We start from the raw sequence: 16,948 nt of genomic DNA on the forward strand, positions 1-16,948 counted from the left end.
CTCACTTTTGTTTCATCTGCTGACTATCGTTTGCCTTGCTTGTCGCTTGCTTGGAAGACATCCTCAGCCCTTGCACGCACCAAGTCACAGACAAGGGCTGATTGCCTTGACACTCTCAGTTTAAGGCTTGAAATGTAACAAAGTGGCTGCTGTGCGGCCATGGGCCCAGGTAACAACGCTAAGCAAGACGATTGGGCCCTAAAACCATACGCCGACCCTTTTTCACGGGCTGCAGGGAGCCTGGAATCCTCTGCCCCCGCGCTCATACTGAGGCCTGCGAGCGGCATTGCGCTGAAGGAAGGCGAACGAGTGTGGGAGATATGCCCGATTCGGCCCGGCGCCGGTCAACTTTATCTAGACAGCACCAATGTCGTAAAGAGCATCAAGTCATGGGCAGAGGTCCGCTGTCGGTATGTAGGTCACCCCAGGCGAAGCCACGCGCTTCCGGCTCTCTTCGTGTCTGGTCTCATGAAGGTGCGTACGTGCTTGTATAAGTGCGCATGCAGTTATCTGTTGTTTAATTGTATGCTGACCTGACGTTTACCGCAGACCGGGAAATCGTACACGTTGGAGAATGTGGTCCCGGCGGTGCTGGCTCAGGAGCTGAGCCAGCAGCGGCCTGATCACCCGCTGAAGGGCATGGCTGTGCTGCGGCTGAACTGCCTGCGGCTGGACCGCCAGGTACGGTACAAAACGAACACGATTGGGCGCACGCACGGCTACGCCTAGCTGAGGTTAACGCTCTCTTGCTTGGCCGTGCTTTCCGTACAATGTTCAGGGGACGACCGCGCTGCTGTACAGCGTCCTGGAAACGATGGTTGCTTGGGTGGAACGTGCCGAAGTGAAGGTCAAGGATGGCGCATGGCAGCAGGCGACGCGGGTGCGTGGCGATGCAGCCGGCAGCCGTACACGCACACGCGCCGGGATGGCTATTCTGGAGCTGCTGCAGGGCCTCGAGACCCCGGTGCTGGTGCTGATGGGTAGGTGTGCACGACTGCGCGGCCGGATGGGCGTGCGGCCGCCTGCGTTTCGTTGCACTACCGTTTACCTCAGTCTTTCACGCGGCGGCACCGTGGCGACCGTGACAGCGTGGGCATTTGTTTGTACCTGCTCCTCATTGATGCGCGCGGGGTTAGGTTGGCTGTGCGTGTGCGCGGGAAACGTTCTGGCATGCGCCTGGACGGCTCAAGACAGCCGACCGACGTACCGCAAATGCCATCGCGCATTGGCCTTTGTACACACGCAGACGAGGTGCAGGCCCTGCTGCAGCCCACCAACGCGCGCGGTGAACCCGACCTGGACGGCGTCAGCTACATCCGCGACGTGGTGCTACGCCAGATCCTGGTGGCCAGCCCGGACAACGTGCTGTGGGCCGTCACCGGGAGCAGCATGGCGTTCGTGTGGACGGCGCTGGCGGCCATGCCAGTGAATGGCGTGGCGCCCATGCTCCAGATCAGGCAGGCGCGTGAAGTGCGGGGCTGTGTGTTGGCTTGGCTTGGCTTGGGGTCCATGTGACTAATCACTTCGTCCAGACCTTTTTAGCAGCGGGCCTGGGCCGTGCGGCTGCGTTGTGCGTGCCTGACAGAGGCTGGCACTGCTGTGACTCGGCGACTGGGGAATGCCCTCGGCACCATCGCCCATTGTTCGGCAGCCGGTCGTTGGGCAGCCCTAACCCTTGCTAGCTTGCTTTGCCGGCTGTGGCATCCGAACATATACAACACTGCGGGTGAGGGTTGGCCATTCATAATGCGGGGCCTGCCGCTACTCAGCGCTGCTGGTATCCACTTGCCCCATAGTGACACGGGTTACACTGGTGATACGGTGTACGGTATGTTGGCTCCGTATGCAGGTGGACACGCCGTCCGTGTGTCCGCCCGGCCTGATGGCGGCGCTGCTGGACGACCTGGAGGGTGTGTGGGGCGTGCGGCCGGAGGACGTGGCGCCGCTGCTGGAGCGGGCTGGAAGCTCGCCGGCACTGTTATCGACAATGCTGGAGTCCTGGGTGATGGAGGGGAGGCCCGCAGACGTGGCCGCCTTCGCTGACACATTCACAAATTACAAGTTGTACCCGGAGGTACGTGCAGGTGTTGTTAAGTGCAGCTAGCCGGATGGCCTTTGACAGATAAAATTGTCACAATCACCCATGGCTTGGATCGCCGCAGAGCCGTACAGATTGAACAATGCCGCATCCACGCGTTGCGCATGCCCAAACCTGCACCTGCCCCCGCCCAAACCTGCACCCCCGCCCAAACCTGCACCTGCCCCCGCCCAAACCTGCACCTGCCCCCGCCCAAACCTGCACCCCCGCCCAAACCTGCACTTGCCCAAACCTTCAGACTTAGCAGACCGTTCTGCCGCCTTGGCAGACGAGAATGGCGTAGACACGCGTACCCTTGTTTGGCTTCCGTTTCTTGAGCGTCCTGGTGCCACAATTGTAGCACACCTGTTTGCAAGAGGTACACCGGGTCATGCGCATGTGCTACGGTACTTCTGCGATTGTCTGTGTTGACGGTGCATTCACCCGCCGCCCACTCTCCCCGTGGGAAACGTTTGCTCTGTTGCAGGCGCCACCGGCTGCATAGCATGCTGTGCCCCACTTTCCCCGATCCGCACACCTCCATTGTTACGTGCGTTCCTCAATGATGTGCGGATGCCAGGGGCTCAAGGAGTGGCAGCTGGGCCTCGCGCACTGGAAAGATGACGAGCGCGGGTTGCTGCTGGATCTCGCGGACCCGGTCATTGGGGCGGCATGGGAGCCGCACATTTCGGACCCAGGCCTCTGGCGCTTTCTGAAGCCGCACCTGAAGCAGACTGGCGAAGGGAGGTACTACCTGGCGGATCCCACTCAGCGGCAACTCCTGCGGGTGGGTGGGTTCACATCTGCTTTGCAGAAGTCATGGACAGGTCCATGCATGCAACCGCCATCCATCAGGACCTTTGACCCCAGCCTTTCATGCGTGTGCTCCTCTGCTGCTGGCATGCCGTGCCGTGCTATGATAGGTGTTCCTGCCGTGCTGCTGCTTCCAGCGTTTGCATGAACGGTTTGTGGTGTGTATTAATGCTAGCAGGCGGTCCTGGGCAAGGGCACCAAGCGGCGCCAGCCCTGGGCGGGCCTGCCGGCGCCCGGCCTGACGCTGGTGCAGCGGGACTGGAGCTGGCTGCTGCTGCACCTGGGCCAGGTGGCGGACTACCTGGTCGGTGTGCGGCCGCCCAAGGACGTCATCGCCAAAGACATCAAGGGCGTCGAGGAGCTGCAGGTCATGCTGCGGGTGGGTGCTGATGATTCTACCCTTGATCCTTTTAATAGAGTCGCTTATGTCGTGCATGGATCGCGCGTTGATGCCAATTGAGTTGGAACCTTTGGGCAGCTAGGCCGCCGCATTGGGTCTGTCGGTTCAGCGCTTCAGCAAATACATGGCACGCACTACATGGCAGCCACTTTCTGACACACACACACACACACACACACACACACACACACACACACACGCACAACGTTTTCCTTGTGCTCTTTAACACACACACACACACACACACACTTTGACGCTGTGTATTGTCCTGCTGCACACCGTAAGAACACTGCATTTCGCCTTTGACGGACATCAATGCAACAAACAGGACTTGGCGGACAAGGTTGAGCTGAAGCTGCCTGCGGGCGGCAGCGTGGCCAGCCGCTGGGAGGCGCTGAGCACATTCGCCATGGCGAGTAGTACGTAGGCTCCAGGCGGATTGAAAGCAGGCGGTTGCTTAGAAGGGGGTTCCATGGTCACCCTTCAGGGACACGGGCATCACGGGCACCCCTCGTGGGCACCCCTCCTCAAACCCCCTACTTTCGTTGAGTGTACAACTTTTGCATCGCACAGTGTCAGAGAGGTGTTTGCGCCTCGTGGGCTGGGAGTGCATTTGGGGTGCCTGGATGGACTGTACCACCACGCACGTCACCACCAAACCTGCTCGATGGGCCCGGGCCCGCTGTCATGTTGTTCATGCAGGTGCTGGGGTCGCCCCACAACAAGGGCAGCCGCAGCTGGTACCGACGCGAGGGAAAGGACGGGAGGCTGCGGAGCCACCTGAACTACCTGGTCTTCTTCCTGCGGTGCGTGTAGTGCGTGGATTTGGATGGGTGCATCGGGTGCGCGGGTGCATGGCGGTGCAATAACGCACGCACCCTGCCTTGCAACGGCGGATACGATGGATCGTGCAATTATATGCAATCATTATAACTAATCTGCCCTTATTTGCACTTATTGCGAGAGCCACGTCAAGGACCTGGGCATGTGTTGAATACCATAGTGCCCTAGTGCTTGACCACGGGTCCGTCCCCACCTACCCGCAGGCTGAGCCGCAACGTGGTGACGCACTGGAGGCCGCATGAAGGACGGGAGGTGCTGGGCTCGGCGCTGCTGGCGCTGCCCACGTTGGTGGACATGCGCGTGCCGGACCTGTCCGAGCTGGTGCTGGGCGGCATGAGCCAACTGGAGGCGGCCACCGTCCACGCGGCGGCCGCAGCTGCGGAGCGTGAGGACACGGCGATGGAGGCCGGCGGTGGCAGTGGCGGTGGCAGTGGCAGTGGCGATGGCGGTGGCGGTGATGACGGTGATGACACCGTCGCCACGGTGGCCGTTCGTGGCGGCCGCTTCAACACGGGCGCCGGCCTCGTGAACTACGGCACCAGCAGCTGGCCTCGCGGCACTACCCTAGGCAGAGGCGGCATGGGCTCGGCCTTGGTCCCGCAGCTCCTGCCGCTTTCGCTCTCACCGGTTCCGCTGCTGTCCCGGGTGCCGGCTTTGGCTGCCCTGCGGCAAGCTGGCTGGGCTTCCCCAGCGCCCGTGCCTGCGGCGGCGGCGGCTGACCGTGGGGCCGTGTATCAGCGTGGCTTGGTCTCCGCCGCGCGCAATGTGCAAGCCAGCTTTGCGGCCAGCACTTACTCGCAGCAGGAGGCGGCGGCGCGGGAGTTCACCGCGTGGCTAGCTCGCTTCGGAGGCGGGCGTACTGTCCTGGACTGCACTCCGGACGATGTGCTCGTGTACATTGCCAAGCACTGGCTGCCGTGCCACTCGAGCCGGCAGACGGAAGCTTCGGGACCCAGCGCCTTCAAGTCCCACCCGTTGCTGCTGAGCGGTGCCCTGGCGCGCGCTGGGCGGGACGGGCGCTACGACGCCGTCACTGGCGAGGGCAACCCGTGGCCCAGCGCGTGGGTGGAGGACTGCCGCAAGGGCTACCGGCGGCAGCAGATGCTGGCGGGCTACCAGGAGGTTTCAGCAGTGCCGCTGTTGGCGGCGCAGAAGTACGAGGCGGGCGTGCGACACGTGTGGGGCTCGACTCACAGCGCGGCCGGCTCTCTGGCCGTACTGGTGCTCCTGCGTGACCTCCTGTGCGTCCTGGCTCCCGCGAGGCACACGCCGCGCTTGGTTCTGCCCGTGCCGGCGTGCCTCCACCGGATCACGCGCCTCACCGTGGCACCAAGGTCACTTCTTCGGTTCGCTATGTAGTAGGCTACGGCGTTGCCTAGTCTTCCGTGTTTTCTTCCGTGAGCGAATGAATCCAGGGGGAGGCCGTCCGGTTGAACATTGCACCGCAGGGCCGTGACGCCAAAGTGCGGGGGGGCGGAGCCCCATAGGATTGCCCCCGACACGGTTGCTCACTCAATCCAGAGGGCATGCAATTATGACAGAAGTTTGACAGGAGGTGCAACTGGGGTCTATGTGGGTTGTCTGCATGAAACCTTGTGCATGCTGTGTATGTGTCACTATGAGGTACGGTAGTTGATCGGATTGCGTAAGACAATCACCTTAGTGGCAGGAATGCACTAGCAGGTCGTGTCATGCATTGGCCAGGCAATACTTGTCCCACATGCCGTGCTTGTGCGTGGTTCAGGTATGTTGGAAAACGAAACGGCAATCGACCCCCCAAACGCGGTTCGTGAGTGTTCACGTGTGTACGTGTGTGGGGCCAGACATATAGCGCATTGACCGTGCGTGCGATGCCCGACAACCCCATTGGCTAACTCCGCGATCAGTTCAACGCGAACAAGGGGTGTCAGCTTCGTGCAGCTGCAAAATGGGCTGAGCCCCGCAGCATCAGGGAGGACTGATTGCAAATCGGATCGGACGACGGCCCCACGTCTACCCCCATGGGGCTTTGGGGCTAGCATGGCCACGGTGTGCACACACACCACACGTCATCCACGCGTGCCGTCCCTTGCCACTCATTTCCAAGCCTTCGTTCCCGTATCGGCGTATCCCCTCCCCCCCAGGAAGGGGTACTGGGCGATTCTCGGGGACTGAATGCAGCCCAACGCGGCGAGAAGGTACCCCGAAAATGCCCAAACCTTCTCGCCCGTGGGCCTGCATAAGGACCCGCTTCTTGCCGCTCCCCGAAGATGCAAGCCCTGAGAAGGTGTGCCATCATCGGGGTCAGCCAGGAGAGGGGAGGGGAGCGGCACTGCATCAACTTCTGGGTTGCTCGTGCCGTCGCTGGCAGGAACGTACCGGTTACAATGAAGGCCATCATCAAGGTGCCCTTTCGAAGCGCCAGATAACAATCAAAGGGGATCATGGCATCAGGCAGACGTCAGTGTCTGCCCAGTGGAAGCACGGCCGCAACTGCACTGGCAACATAGCCGGACATAGCCTACCATGCCGAAGCACGGAAAGCGCAATATATGAATGCGACAGCCGCAGTCGTGGACCGAGGTCGTCACAGCAAATAATTTGCAACGTAATGACTCAAGCATGCATACAAGACATGATATAGTCAGATAGTATCGCGTGTTCACAAGAGCACTACACGCTTACACTGATGATCCATGCACGCACGCTACTTGCTTCCGCAGTCCTTACACACAACATCGCGCGGGCAACTGCCACGGGCAACTGCCCAGCGACGCATGCAGTTACGAAGTGTTTGGAACCTCAACAGCCTAGCTACTCATAGAGCCACCTTACACAGCTAACTCAACACATTGCTTCGGCGTGTAGGGACGCCGCGTTGGCGAGAGCCACGGATGGGAGCATGTCGCATCCGCGGAGGGCACTGTAACGGACAGCGTGCTCGATTCTTGATGTTGTGTATAAAGGGTGTGTCCGTTACAAAGGAAGTCAACCTCAACGCGCCCACAGTACACTGGCACACGCACAACAGCCGCCTTTGGCTCTGTACGGAGGTGGGCCTGCGCTGCCGACGACGCCACGCAGTGCTTAATCGGCAGGTCCACAGCCCCCGCCCCCAACTCAAGCAGCACCCCGCCCGCTCCAAGACGACCCCAGCGCTCAAGCGTGCGGGTAGGGCGGCAAGTAGCCAGCCGGAGGCGGCGCCCCACCGTACGCAGGCGGTGGCGCCCCGTAACCCGGGTACGCCGGATAGCCGCCTGGTGCCTGCGGTGGCGGCGCGCCATACGGAGCCGGCGGGTAACCCGGGTACGCCGCCTGTGGCTGATAACCGGGGTAGCCGCCAGGAGCCGGTGGCGGGGGATAGCCAGGATAGGCAGCTGGCGGGTAACCGGAGTAACCGCCGCCGGGCGCTCCGTACGGCGGCGGTTGCTGCGGCGGGTAGCCGCCGGGAGCCGGCGGGTACCCGGCGGGCTGCGGCGGATAGCCGCCGGGTGCTGCTTGTGGCGGTGCGCCATAGCCCGCTGGCTGCGGTGGCGCGCCGTAGCCTGCCGGCTGCTGCGGCGGGTAGCCAGCCGGCGGCAGTGCGCCTACGGGCGCCGCTGCCGGCGGCTGCGACTGCGGCTGTCCCCCAGGCGGCGGCGCCCCCGCCTGTGGCGGTGCGGTAGGCGGCGCCTGGTGCGGCGCAGGAGGGGGCGGGTAAGGAGCGTAGCCCGCAGGGGCGGGGGCGCCCGCGGCGCCAGCCGCCGCTGCTGCTGCTGCTGCCGCCGCCGCCGCCGCCGCCGCGTGTGGGTCTGCTGCTTGTTGCTGCTGTGGCGCCTCCGACGGCACTTCGGTGAAGCCGCTGCTGCTGGAGGCCCGGCCGTTTCTGCTGGAGGTGTGGCAGGGCAGCAACTGGTCGGGGCGAGGCTGGATGAGGCCGCACGTGGGCTCGTAGCTGCGGGCGGGGTGCACCAGGGTTGCGGGCATGTCAGGGCAGAGGGCGGGGGTTTGCAGGAAGAGGTAGGCACGTGAGAAGCATGGTTGGTTCTGCCCAGCGCGTTCGCATGTACCAAAGGACACACAGCAGGGGCTAGAGCTTAGCATTGCCACATTCAACATTAATGCTTACATCGGAAACCAGCAGCAAACATAAGCTGTGACGCAACCCCTTACAACCTTAGGTCTGCACCGCAACCCCGCCAGGCCGAGCCAGCAGCCCCACTCACGACGGGTGTGGGTCGGGCGCTTGGCCAGGCGGCACCACGCCTGCGGGCAAGGACGTCCGCTCCTGCAGCGCCGCCGCCGCCGCGGTAGCGCTGCCCGCCGGCAGCGCCGCAACCTCCAGCGGCACAGATGCCGTCGGCAGTTTGGACGCCACGCGCGTGCTCATTGCGGCGTAGGGCAGGAAGCTGATGGTGAGCTTCAGGTGCCCCTGCTGCTTCTTGCTGATCCGGCGAAAGATGGGAGCCTGCAGGTGTGCAGCGTCGGAGCGTCAATCCAACCCCCCCCTCATGGCGTCTTTGCTGCCTGCTATCTTGCCATCCCTTTTCCGCCCTCAGCTTACCCCAGCTCTAATCAACACCCCCCCCCCAGCTCCCTCAGCTCCCCTTAGCTCCAGCACCGTCTTCCGCTCCTCCTTAGCCCCATCCCCATTCCCTCCGCAGCTCGCCCCCCCCCCCCCAGCCCGCCCGCCTGCCGCCCCGCTCACCTCCAGATCTTCCTTGCGCGAGGCCGCGGTGCGCACGCCCACCAGCCCCACCTTGCCCCTGCCCAGGAAGTCGTCCATCTTGCCCGCGTCCTCGTCATACACCTCAAAGTCCAGCTCCGTCTCCTGGTCAACCTGCGGACACGAGACCCGGCAGACAGGGATGATGGGGGAGGGGCGTGTGGCGTGGCATGTGATGATGCGCGGGCCGTGACGCAAAGCCGTGTACCGTATCCGTAGTGTCGCGAACTTTGGTGGCTCGGATGCACGGGGGATATGTGAGGGCCTGGTGTGCCAGGTGAGTTGCCTGTCATCAGCTCCCCGCTGGTACGAGCCGCATTAGCGGGTACTTGGCTGCCCTAGCCCCCACCATCCCTTCGGGCTAGGAGACACCTACCCCGTAACCCCGCCCTCGCGCACGTCCTCCCCCCTCATCGGTACGCACAGCACCAGGCCTGCTGTCTAGCTCGCTACACTTCTCTGTACCAATCATCGCGCCCCCCTCTACCCGCCTCATCCTACGGTGCCCACACCTTGAAAACAAAGGTCTGGTTCCACACGGGATTGGTGCCGCCCTGGTGGTGCGTGTTGGACCGGTACTCCACATTGCCGCACCTGCGCATGCAGAGCGCACACGCCGTGCTGCAGGTGAGTGGTGCGCACGGAGGTGCAAGCTGGGAACCTCAGGGTGGAGCGTCGCCCCCACGCGCCCAGGCATCAGCGGACACGCCCCTGCGGCTCCAGGCGCATGCGCCCATCAGCGCAATTGGAGCACGTGCAACCTACTTGAATTTCACGTATGGATCCTGCTTGCCGAACCCTGGGGAAAGGGGCAGAGGGAGGGCGGCCACGTGTCAGGTGGGGCCCAACAAGGGTTGGAGCCCGACAACGCGAGCAGGCGACGAGTAGGTCGCGGCGGGCTGAGTGGGGTTGCTGGCTGTGTCCTAACAAATAGGCATTGCGTGGTGTTGAACAAATTGCAGGCGGAAGTAGTCTCCTGAGACTCTCGAGACCAACATTTTCCCTCTCAGCCATTTTCCCTCAGACCGCGTCATGGCAGCATGAATCCTTGTGAGTCCGAAGTCACGCAGCACTCACAATCCGCGTCCTTGAGATCTCTTGCGCAATGTAGTGTCACAGTAATTTCGCCGGGCGGCAGGGCCACGGCCATGACTTATGATAAGCAGAAAGTCGCTGTGTGCTTGTGATAAATTAAAAGTGGTGTGTTGCTGCTGCGAATGACGCAAAGACAAGTCAAGTCAACTGCCCGCACCCATCACCCAATACCCATGTCACCACAACACCTTCCCGCACCTCCGCCTAGGTTCCAGCCCGACACGCCACCTCGTCGCAGCCCAAGCGCCCCTATGCATGCATGCACGCCGCATGCGCAGCATCAAGCCCTCTCGTCTTCAGCTGGGCTAAGACTTGCCCATCACATCACCATCACCATCACCATCACCCATCACCCATCACTCCTCCTTCTCCTCCTTCTCCTTCTTCTCCTTCTTCTCCTTCTTCTCCTTGATGCACTTGTTGGTGTTGTAGCGACTCTTCAGAATGGCGCCGGTGATGGAGGGCGGGAGGTGGGCGCCATCAGGCAGTTGCCGCAGCACCTTCTCCCATATCCCTGGAGGGCGGCGCCCTTGCCCGCAGTTCTCCTCCAACCAGGCATCCACGAGTAGGAATAGCGGTTGCCATGAAATGTGGCCCCGTGCCCCACGCGCCTTCGCACCTGCAGAGGCCGTAGTGTGCAGGTCAGCCATCTCTTGCTCCATTCCCTTGCCGCCCCGGTCCACACACGAGCCCGGCCACTGCGCTGGACTCACTCATGTTCTTGGCGGTGATGGACTTGCCGTTCTCGTCCTTGCCGCCCTTGGCCATTGCCTTCGCACCTGCAGAGGCCGCGGGCACAGCACGTAGTGTGCAGGTCAGCCGTCAAGGTGCGAGTATGCGTTACCCCGTCTCTTGCTCCATTCCCTTGCCGCCCCGGTCCACACACGCGCCCGGCCACTGCGCTGGACTCACCCATGTTCTTGGCGGCGATGGACTTGCCGTTCTCGTCCTTGCCGCCCTTGGCCATTGCCTTCGCACCTGCAGAGGCCGCGGTCCCGGCCCCGCTGGCCCCGGCTCGCTCACCAAGCCCGCTATGCCCCCGCCGTCTCGCCCGCCGTCTCGCCCGTCGGCCCCGCAGGCCCCGACGTGGGCTAAGCCTACCCACGCCGACCGCGCTGACCGATGTGCCCTCAATCACGGCGCCGCTTCGCAGCCTCCTTATCAGTATACGCCGGTCACTCCCTTTGGGCTGGAAGCGAAAGAGCGCCATCATAAACACTCCTTCGACACTCTTGGCCGTACTTTCCAGACCTGGGCGGTTCCTGCAGCGTTTCCAAACCTTTCCAAAGGGTCCGGCGGCCACGCAATGAACCGCCAAGGCTACTGGTCAAGCACGTCCATAACTGGTCGGCACCTTCAAACCAAACGTCAGTCAGCACATCAGCTGGGTCACCTGGGTGGCTATAACACCGCGGCCTCGCTCGTCTTAATGGACACAGCAAGAGGAGAAGGACGCGGACACGCCTGCCTCCTCGACATGCACGCCATGAAACCCACGGTCCTGCACGCATCACCATCTCCTTCGACGGTCCGATATGTCGCGGTTTCCAAAGCCGCCACTGTGCAAGTTCACATGCATGCCGTGCCGTACACGGGGCGTCATAATGACACACTTTCGTTCGGGCACTCCCCCCATTTCCGTGTGCGGGTCTTAGATAAGCAAGACGCACGCACAGTTCCGGGGCTTCAATGTTTCAGCATCAGGGTAGCAGGCCCCGTGACAAAACCGTTCACTCCGTCATGTGCGAACAGCTTCAGCAAGCCGTGCGCTGCCGAAATCGGCTGTAGCATGACATGAATGCACTTTTACCATATCGGACTATTACCGCACCCGGACTACTGCCGCACGTACGGGATCGCCAGAATGGCATAGGAAGCTGTAAATTCCATGATTCTACAATTCTTCAGTAGTAAGTTAGTACGTGATGGATTTGGCCCGCAGTAATGCCTGCCCGCCAATACGGATGGGCACAGTACCCGACCCCTGAGCTACTACCAGTATCACATGCGCTGTACGCAACAGTAGCACCCCCACAACCCCTGCTCCTCGTCCCCGTTCGCCACCCTTCCTCCTACCCATCCTGCTGTCGCACCGGTAGCTCCGCTAACGCCTCCCCAAGGCTCCCGTGCCGCTGCCGCTGCTGCTGCAGGTCGGCGCCCTGGCGCTCCTGACGCGCACGCTGCTCGCCCGCCTCTGCTCCGTCCACCTTGTCCAAGGCCTCAAAGGCGTCACTGACCGTGATGGACAGCCGTCGGAAGCTGATGCCATCGACGCCGGCGACCTCTTGCATTGCCTGGCGGCGCGAGCATTGCTGGCGGGCGTCCTCTCGCCGCGAATCCGAGGCTGCTGACTCCGCCACCAGTTTGGGTGCAAGGCTGGGAGCTGCTGATGTGCCCGCAGCAGCAGTAGCAGCAGCAGCAGCAGCAGCAGCAGCCGGTGCTGTGTAGTGGCCAGCGCCGGCTGCAGCCTGCGCGCCGCCCGCCGCAGCACGGGTGTGCTGCAGGTGCGCCTGCTGCAGCTGCTCGAGCACAGCGGCCATCGAGTCTGACACTGTGGGCGACAGGCCGCCTGAGGGCCCGCACACGGAGTCGTGCAGTCCTGTCCGGCCCAAGGGGCAGCACACGAGGAGGGGCACAGGAGGGGCACAGGAGGGCAGCTGATGAGTTAACAGCCCCAACATGCGTCAAAGGCCTAAGTGCACGCCCATCGCCGACTGTTTGCCCTGTGGCGGTTCGCGCTGTGGCAGTTCGCCCTGCCGCAGCTCACCATGCAGGTCCAGCTGGGGCGCGGAGCACGTGCCGTCATCCACCACCACCAGCAGCTCATCCTCCCCGCCGCCGCTTGTGTCACTGGGCGACACACCGGGCTCCCCACAGACGCCTCGGGCCCAGGTGCCACCTTCATTGCCGCCGCCGCAGCAGCAGCCACAGCCACCGCTGCCGCCGCAGCCGTAGCCGCAGCCGCAGCCGCAGCCGCAGCCGTTGCCCCAGCCAGGCGTGCCGTCGGCACACGAAGCTCTGCCTGCATGGGCTGAGCTGCCGGCAGCTTGTCTCATGTCTGTAGCATCCATCAAGCCAGCCACAGCGTTGACCGAGCCGCCCTGACGCATGGAAGGCCCCTGGTCCTGGTGCTGGTGTGGGCGGTCGTGAGGGTGCGTTGCGTGCACGTGCGACTGGTCCTGGTGCAAATGGTGGTGCGGCAGCGCCGCCGGCGGCGGTGGTCGCGGCTCTGAGGGGCTGCTACCCGCACCCCATTCATTCGCACCCGCCGGATGTGCATGAGCCAGCTCGCATGCCGCGTTGCCGGCCACAGCTACCCCTGCAGCTGCCGCCGCTGAGTCCATGGGCGCAGCGTGGCCGCGACTAATGCCGGCTGCTGCTGCTGTGCTGCTGTTGGGGGCGCCTGTTCCATGCGAGGCGGCACCAGAGATGGGAGCCGTCGGCGCCGCTGCGACCGCTGAAAGCGCTGCGCCCGACGCCGCCACCGCTTGTGCCTCGCGTTCTTGCTGCTGACGCTCGAACGACGCCCTGCGGAGACACGGGGGAACGGCACGGTCGATACGGGTGCCATGACGGGTTCATGGCGGTCTTCACGACGGGAGAAAGTGCTGTACAGCATCAAGCGCCAGGGTCCGAGCTCTCAGTGCTCATTGCGCCCAGCAGGCGATCCAACCCACCGTGTCGTGGTGCGCACGCGCCGCCCACGCCCCAGGATGCCCTGCGAGCGCGCGCACAATTATACATGGATACACATGGTAAGGAAGCCGACCGATGAGGGTAGCGCGTCCCCCACACTCCTCTAAACCCGAGGCCTGCGATCTCTGCTCCCCGCAGCCCACCGTCACAATCGCTGGGGCAACCCCGGCCGCCTGGTCTGACTTCAGAGCGCCAGCCTCGTGACCAATACACACACACACACACAATCCCTCCTTGCGCTTTCTTACACACAGCCACGCACGCACGCTGGCTCGCTCACCGGGGGAAGTCCCACATCCGCACGGATGGCCTGCGCCACGGCCCGCACGGTGTTGCACCAGCCCTCGGGTAGCCGCACCCGGCCCTCCACACCCTCTGCTATTGCCCTCGCAGCCGGCCTGGGCTCCGCTCGGGCACCCGCTCCCGCTCCCGCTCCCGCCTGCGCCGCCGCGGCCGCCGCCGCCAGCTGTGTGCCGCCCAGCACCAGCGGCGCCTTGCGGCAGGCGTAGGCGTAAAAGTAGTGCGCCGGCTCGAAGTCGTCGGGCAGGCCGTCTGCGGGCAGCGCATGCGGCGAGGTGGTTGCGGTGCAGTGGAGGTGGTGGGGATGCCGGTGGGGCGGTGGGGTACCCGGATTCGCCTGGGCCATCCCCCGCCCCCGGCCCCCTTTCGCATTGGGTTCGGTTTAGCTTGGGCTGGCATCTGCAACCCTCGCCCCCCCCCCGTCCCATGCGGCCCTGTGCCTACCCAGGGTGCCGTCGGCGTTGACCGGCAGCGGCCCAATGAAGGACAGCGGCCTGGGCGTGTCGTTCAGCGGGATGGGGCGGCCCGGCTCGGAGGGCGCGAACTGGCTGTCCGGCACGCGGCGCACCAGACACACCTGCCCAGGCCGGAGCGAACACACACACACGACTTTGCGTCATAGCAAGCGATGGCAACGTGCACAGGGCCGCGCGGGGGTTCGGCACCACAGGGCAGCCGCAAAGGCAGTGTGCAGGGCCCATGCAGCGCGGAGCCGTGCCAGTTCGTGCCCGTCCGCGCTGTAGCCCGCGCGCGCATCACGCACCCACCTGCACGGACCAGCCAAACTCGGGCCGGTTCACCAGCGGCAGGCGGTGCGCGGGGCCGCCCAGCGTGATGAGCAGGAACATTCCCCCGGGTAGGAGCACCCTGCGGGCAGGGCGGGCAGGCAGGCGGGCAGGCAGGCGGGGTGTTGTTGGGGGTCGGCTGGGGTGTTTCTGCGATACGGTGCACCGTGTGCGCGGCAACTGCGAAGCCTCGACGGATGGAGTTCGGCAAACCCCTGTCGGAAGGTCCCCTGCCGGAATGCCGGATGCAATGCCTGCTGTCAACGCCGACTGCTTCATGCGCACCGCCCCATTGTGATGTCCAACCATCATCCCCAATGCCGCTCCCATTGACACCCCACTGCCAAGCCACACTGCCGCCCCCCTGCAGTCCCCAATGCCACCATCCCCACTGCCACGGCCCCACCCACTGCGCCGCCCCCACTGCCCCGCCCCCACCCACTGCCCCGCCCCCACTGCCCCGCCCCCACCCACTGCCGCCGCCCCACCTGGAGATCTCACGGAACATGGCCGTGACGTCGGCGCTCGCGTCCTGGCTGCACAGCAGCGCGTCCACCGTGCCTGCGGTGTGCGAGACACCCCCGCGGCAGAGTCAGCAGCTACAGCAACCGAGAGGCCGCCAGACAGCAGCCTGAGAGATAGCTAGTGTGGCGTTGTGGCGCGGTGGCGGTAGGACCTTGGGATGACAGGCCGCCAGTGCACCTGCCTGGGCCGCTGCCCGGGGCCGCGTGCTGTGTGCGTGCTGCAGCCCCTGTAGCCACCTGTGCTCCGGGGCCGCAGCCCCCCCTCCGCAGCCCCTTCCCTGCCGCCCCCCCCCCTGCATTGCCGCGCTCACCCTTGTCTATGACGCTGCCGAACTGGCAGTCCAGGAACTCTGGCATGCTGCGGGACCAGGTGAGAAGGCGACAAAGTACAAAGCGCAGTCACACACCACCTGGGCAGGACATGCCACGGGCGAGCCTCCCTAAAGCCCAACTCCCACCCTCCACATGCAGGCACCTGTCTTGCATTCCTTTTAACAGCGTCCTGAGCCGCTCCCCTGCACCCCGACATTTAGTAGCCAGTCACCCCTAAAACGCACCAGTCTGGAGCTCCCTAGCCTTACATCGACACTCCCCGCCGCTGTCCCCACACACGCCCCTTCTTGTGGCCCCCGGGCCCCGCCTCACTCGCGGCAGTCGGAGACCACGTAGCGCAGCCCCGGCATGCCCGCATGCTTCTTCCGCATCTGGTTGATGACAACCTCTGATATGTCCGTCTGTACAATGGCAGTATGAAGTAGTCAGTGGTGTAGTAGTCGGTTGGTGTTGCGGTGGGGTCCGGCGGCAAGCAGCGTGCAAGCGCGTGTGCGGGAGTGCCTGCGCGGCTCCCCCGGCCCCTCTTGCACGCCTTCCCCTAGCGGCTGCGCTTTCCAGTAGAGGGCGTGTGATTGCAACGCCAGGACTGCGAATAGTGTAAGGCTGACTCACGTTGACCAGCTGGTATCCGTCGTTCGCCATCCCCTCCTGAAAATTGGAGTTGCCGCAGCCAACATGCAGCACCAGCTTGCTGCGCTTCACGAATTGCCGTACGACCTTCCGCAGCGCGGTGTAGCCGTAGAACCTGGCGGTGCAAGTCGAAGCGTGTTAAAGTCACGAGCATGAGAAGGGTGTGGGGACAAGCCACGCGCCGCGGAAGGGGCCACACAAGGCACGCGAGTACGCAGGTAGCGCGTCTGGAAGTGCAGTCATGTCACTCCCTTACCAGTCAAATTCGCAGGGTTGGTTTGTGTAACGGGCGTTCCAGTACTCCCTGCGCCATGTGGCATTAAGAAAATGGATTCTCATGCTGGCGGCAATGCAGAACGTGCGACGCGCATGGCCTGAACACCGTTGATGATGCCACACGTAACTTGCCTTTCACCATAGCGGACATTTTGCAGGCGCAAGGCGCGTTGCTCTGAGACCTCGGCCATCGTTCTGTTGCTAGAAGTTCAGCTAATATCGCCAGCAAAATGCAGTCATTGCCTTACAGCTTGCTTAAATTCCATAGGCACTAAGCAAACTTGGGGTTGTGGCACAGTCACTCGGTGAGAGTTTATGTCAGGGCCGGTGTTTTAGCCAGTGCCGAAAACGACTGCGTATAGAATATTCAGGAGGATATCGAAACAGAAGCGCTGGAACTGGCGAACTCACTCCTCATTGGTTGACAACCGGATTGGGGGCACGCACGGGACAGGGGAGGGGCCATCCCGATTCCCCTGGCTCTCGAGTTCT

The 16,948-nt window shown here is 63.5% G+C and overlaps 4 protein-coding genes across 4 annotated transcripts; 1 reads left to right on the top strand and 3 right to left on the bottom strand.

The window, feature by feature from the left end:
- The first annotated feature begins 18 nt into the window (after window positions 1-18).
- Window positions 19-6,191, top strand: CHLRE_06g305700v5 (uncharacterized protein). The gene is made up of 11 exons (XM_043063696.1): window positions 19-169; window positions 236-474; window positions 550-681; window positions 779-980; window positions 1,247-1,461; window positions 1,850-2,074; window positions 2,658-2,864; window positions 3,069-3,269; window positions 3,619-3,702; window positions 3,993-4,096; window positions 4,337-6,191. The coding sequence occupies exons 1-11, from the start codon at window positions 160-162 to the stop codon at window positions 5,490-5,492; spliced, it is 2,775 nt and encodes a 924-aa protein (XP_042924402.1). The 5' UTR covers window positions 19-159; the 3' UTR covers window positions 5,493-6,191.
- Window positions 6,192-6,203: 12 nt separating this feature from the next.
- Window positions 6,204-10,009, bottom strand: CHLRE_06g305750v5 (uncharacterized protein). Its single transcript, XM_001691187.2, has 6 exons — window positions 9,895-10,009; window positions 9,583-9,616; window positions 9,330-9,411; window positions 8,800-8,931; window positions 8,318-8,559; window positions 6,204-8,046 (listed from the first exon to the last, which is right to left on the bottom strand). The coding sequence occupies exons 1-6, from the start codon at window positions 9,965-9,967 to the stop codon at window positions 7,272-7,274; spliced, it is 1,338 nt and encodes a 445-aa protein (XP_001691239.2). The 5' UTR covers window positions 9,968-10,009; the 3' UTR covers window positions 6,204-7,271.
- A 64-nt stretch (window positions 10,010-10,073) lies between these two features.
- Window positions 10,074-11,159, bottom strand: CHLRE_06g305800v5 (uncharacterized protein). The gene is made up of 3 exons (XM_043063697.1): window positions 10,825-11,159; window positions 10,626-10,691; window positions 10,074-10,531 (listed from the first exon to the last, which is right to left on the bottom strand). Exons 1-3 carry the CDS (start codon window positions 10,877-10,879, stop codon window positions 10,269-10,271), a joined length of 384 nt encoding a protein of 127 aa, XP_042924403.1. The 5' UTR covers window positions 10,880-11,159; the 3' UTR covers window positions 10,074-10,268.
- Window positions 11,160-11,223: 64 nt separating this feature from the next.
- Window positions 11,224-16,819, bottom strand: CHLRE_06g305850v5 (uncharacterized protein). Its single transcript, XM_043063698.1, has 12 exons — window positions 16,589-16,819; window positions 16,437-16,484; window positions 16,163-16,295; window positions 15,863-15,951; window positions 15,529-15,575; window positions 15,182-15,254; window positions 14,676-14,775; window positions 14,353-14,485; window positions 13,889-14,160; window positions 13,590-13,630; window positions 12,680-13,440; window positions 11,224-12,511 (listed from the first exon to the last, which is right to left on the bottom strand). The coding sequence occupies exons 3-12, from the start codon at window positions 16,190-16,192 to the stop codon at window positions 11,985-11,987; spliced, it is 2,073 nt and encodes a 690-aa protein (XP_042924404.1). The 5' UTR covers window positions 16,193-16,295; window positions 16,437-16,484; window positions 16,589-16,819; the 3' UTR covers window positions 11,224-11,984.
- Between the last annotated feature and the right edge of the window lie 129 nt (window positions 16,820-16,948).

The sequence above is a fragment of the Chlamydomonas reinhardtii genome, chromosome 6 (assembly GCF_000002595.2).
Source record: "Chlamydomonas reinhardtii strain CC-503 cw92 mt+ chromosome 6, whole genome shotgun sequence".
Classification (NCBI taxonomy): domain Eukaryota; kingdom Viridiplantae; phylum Chlorophyta; class Chlorophyceae; order Chlamydomonadales; family Chlamydomonadaceae; genus Chlamydomonas; species Chlamydomonas reinhardtii.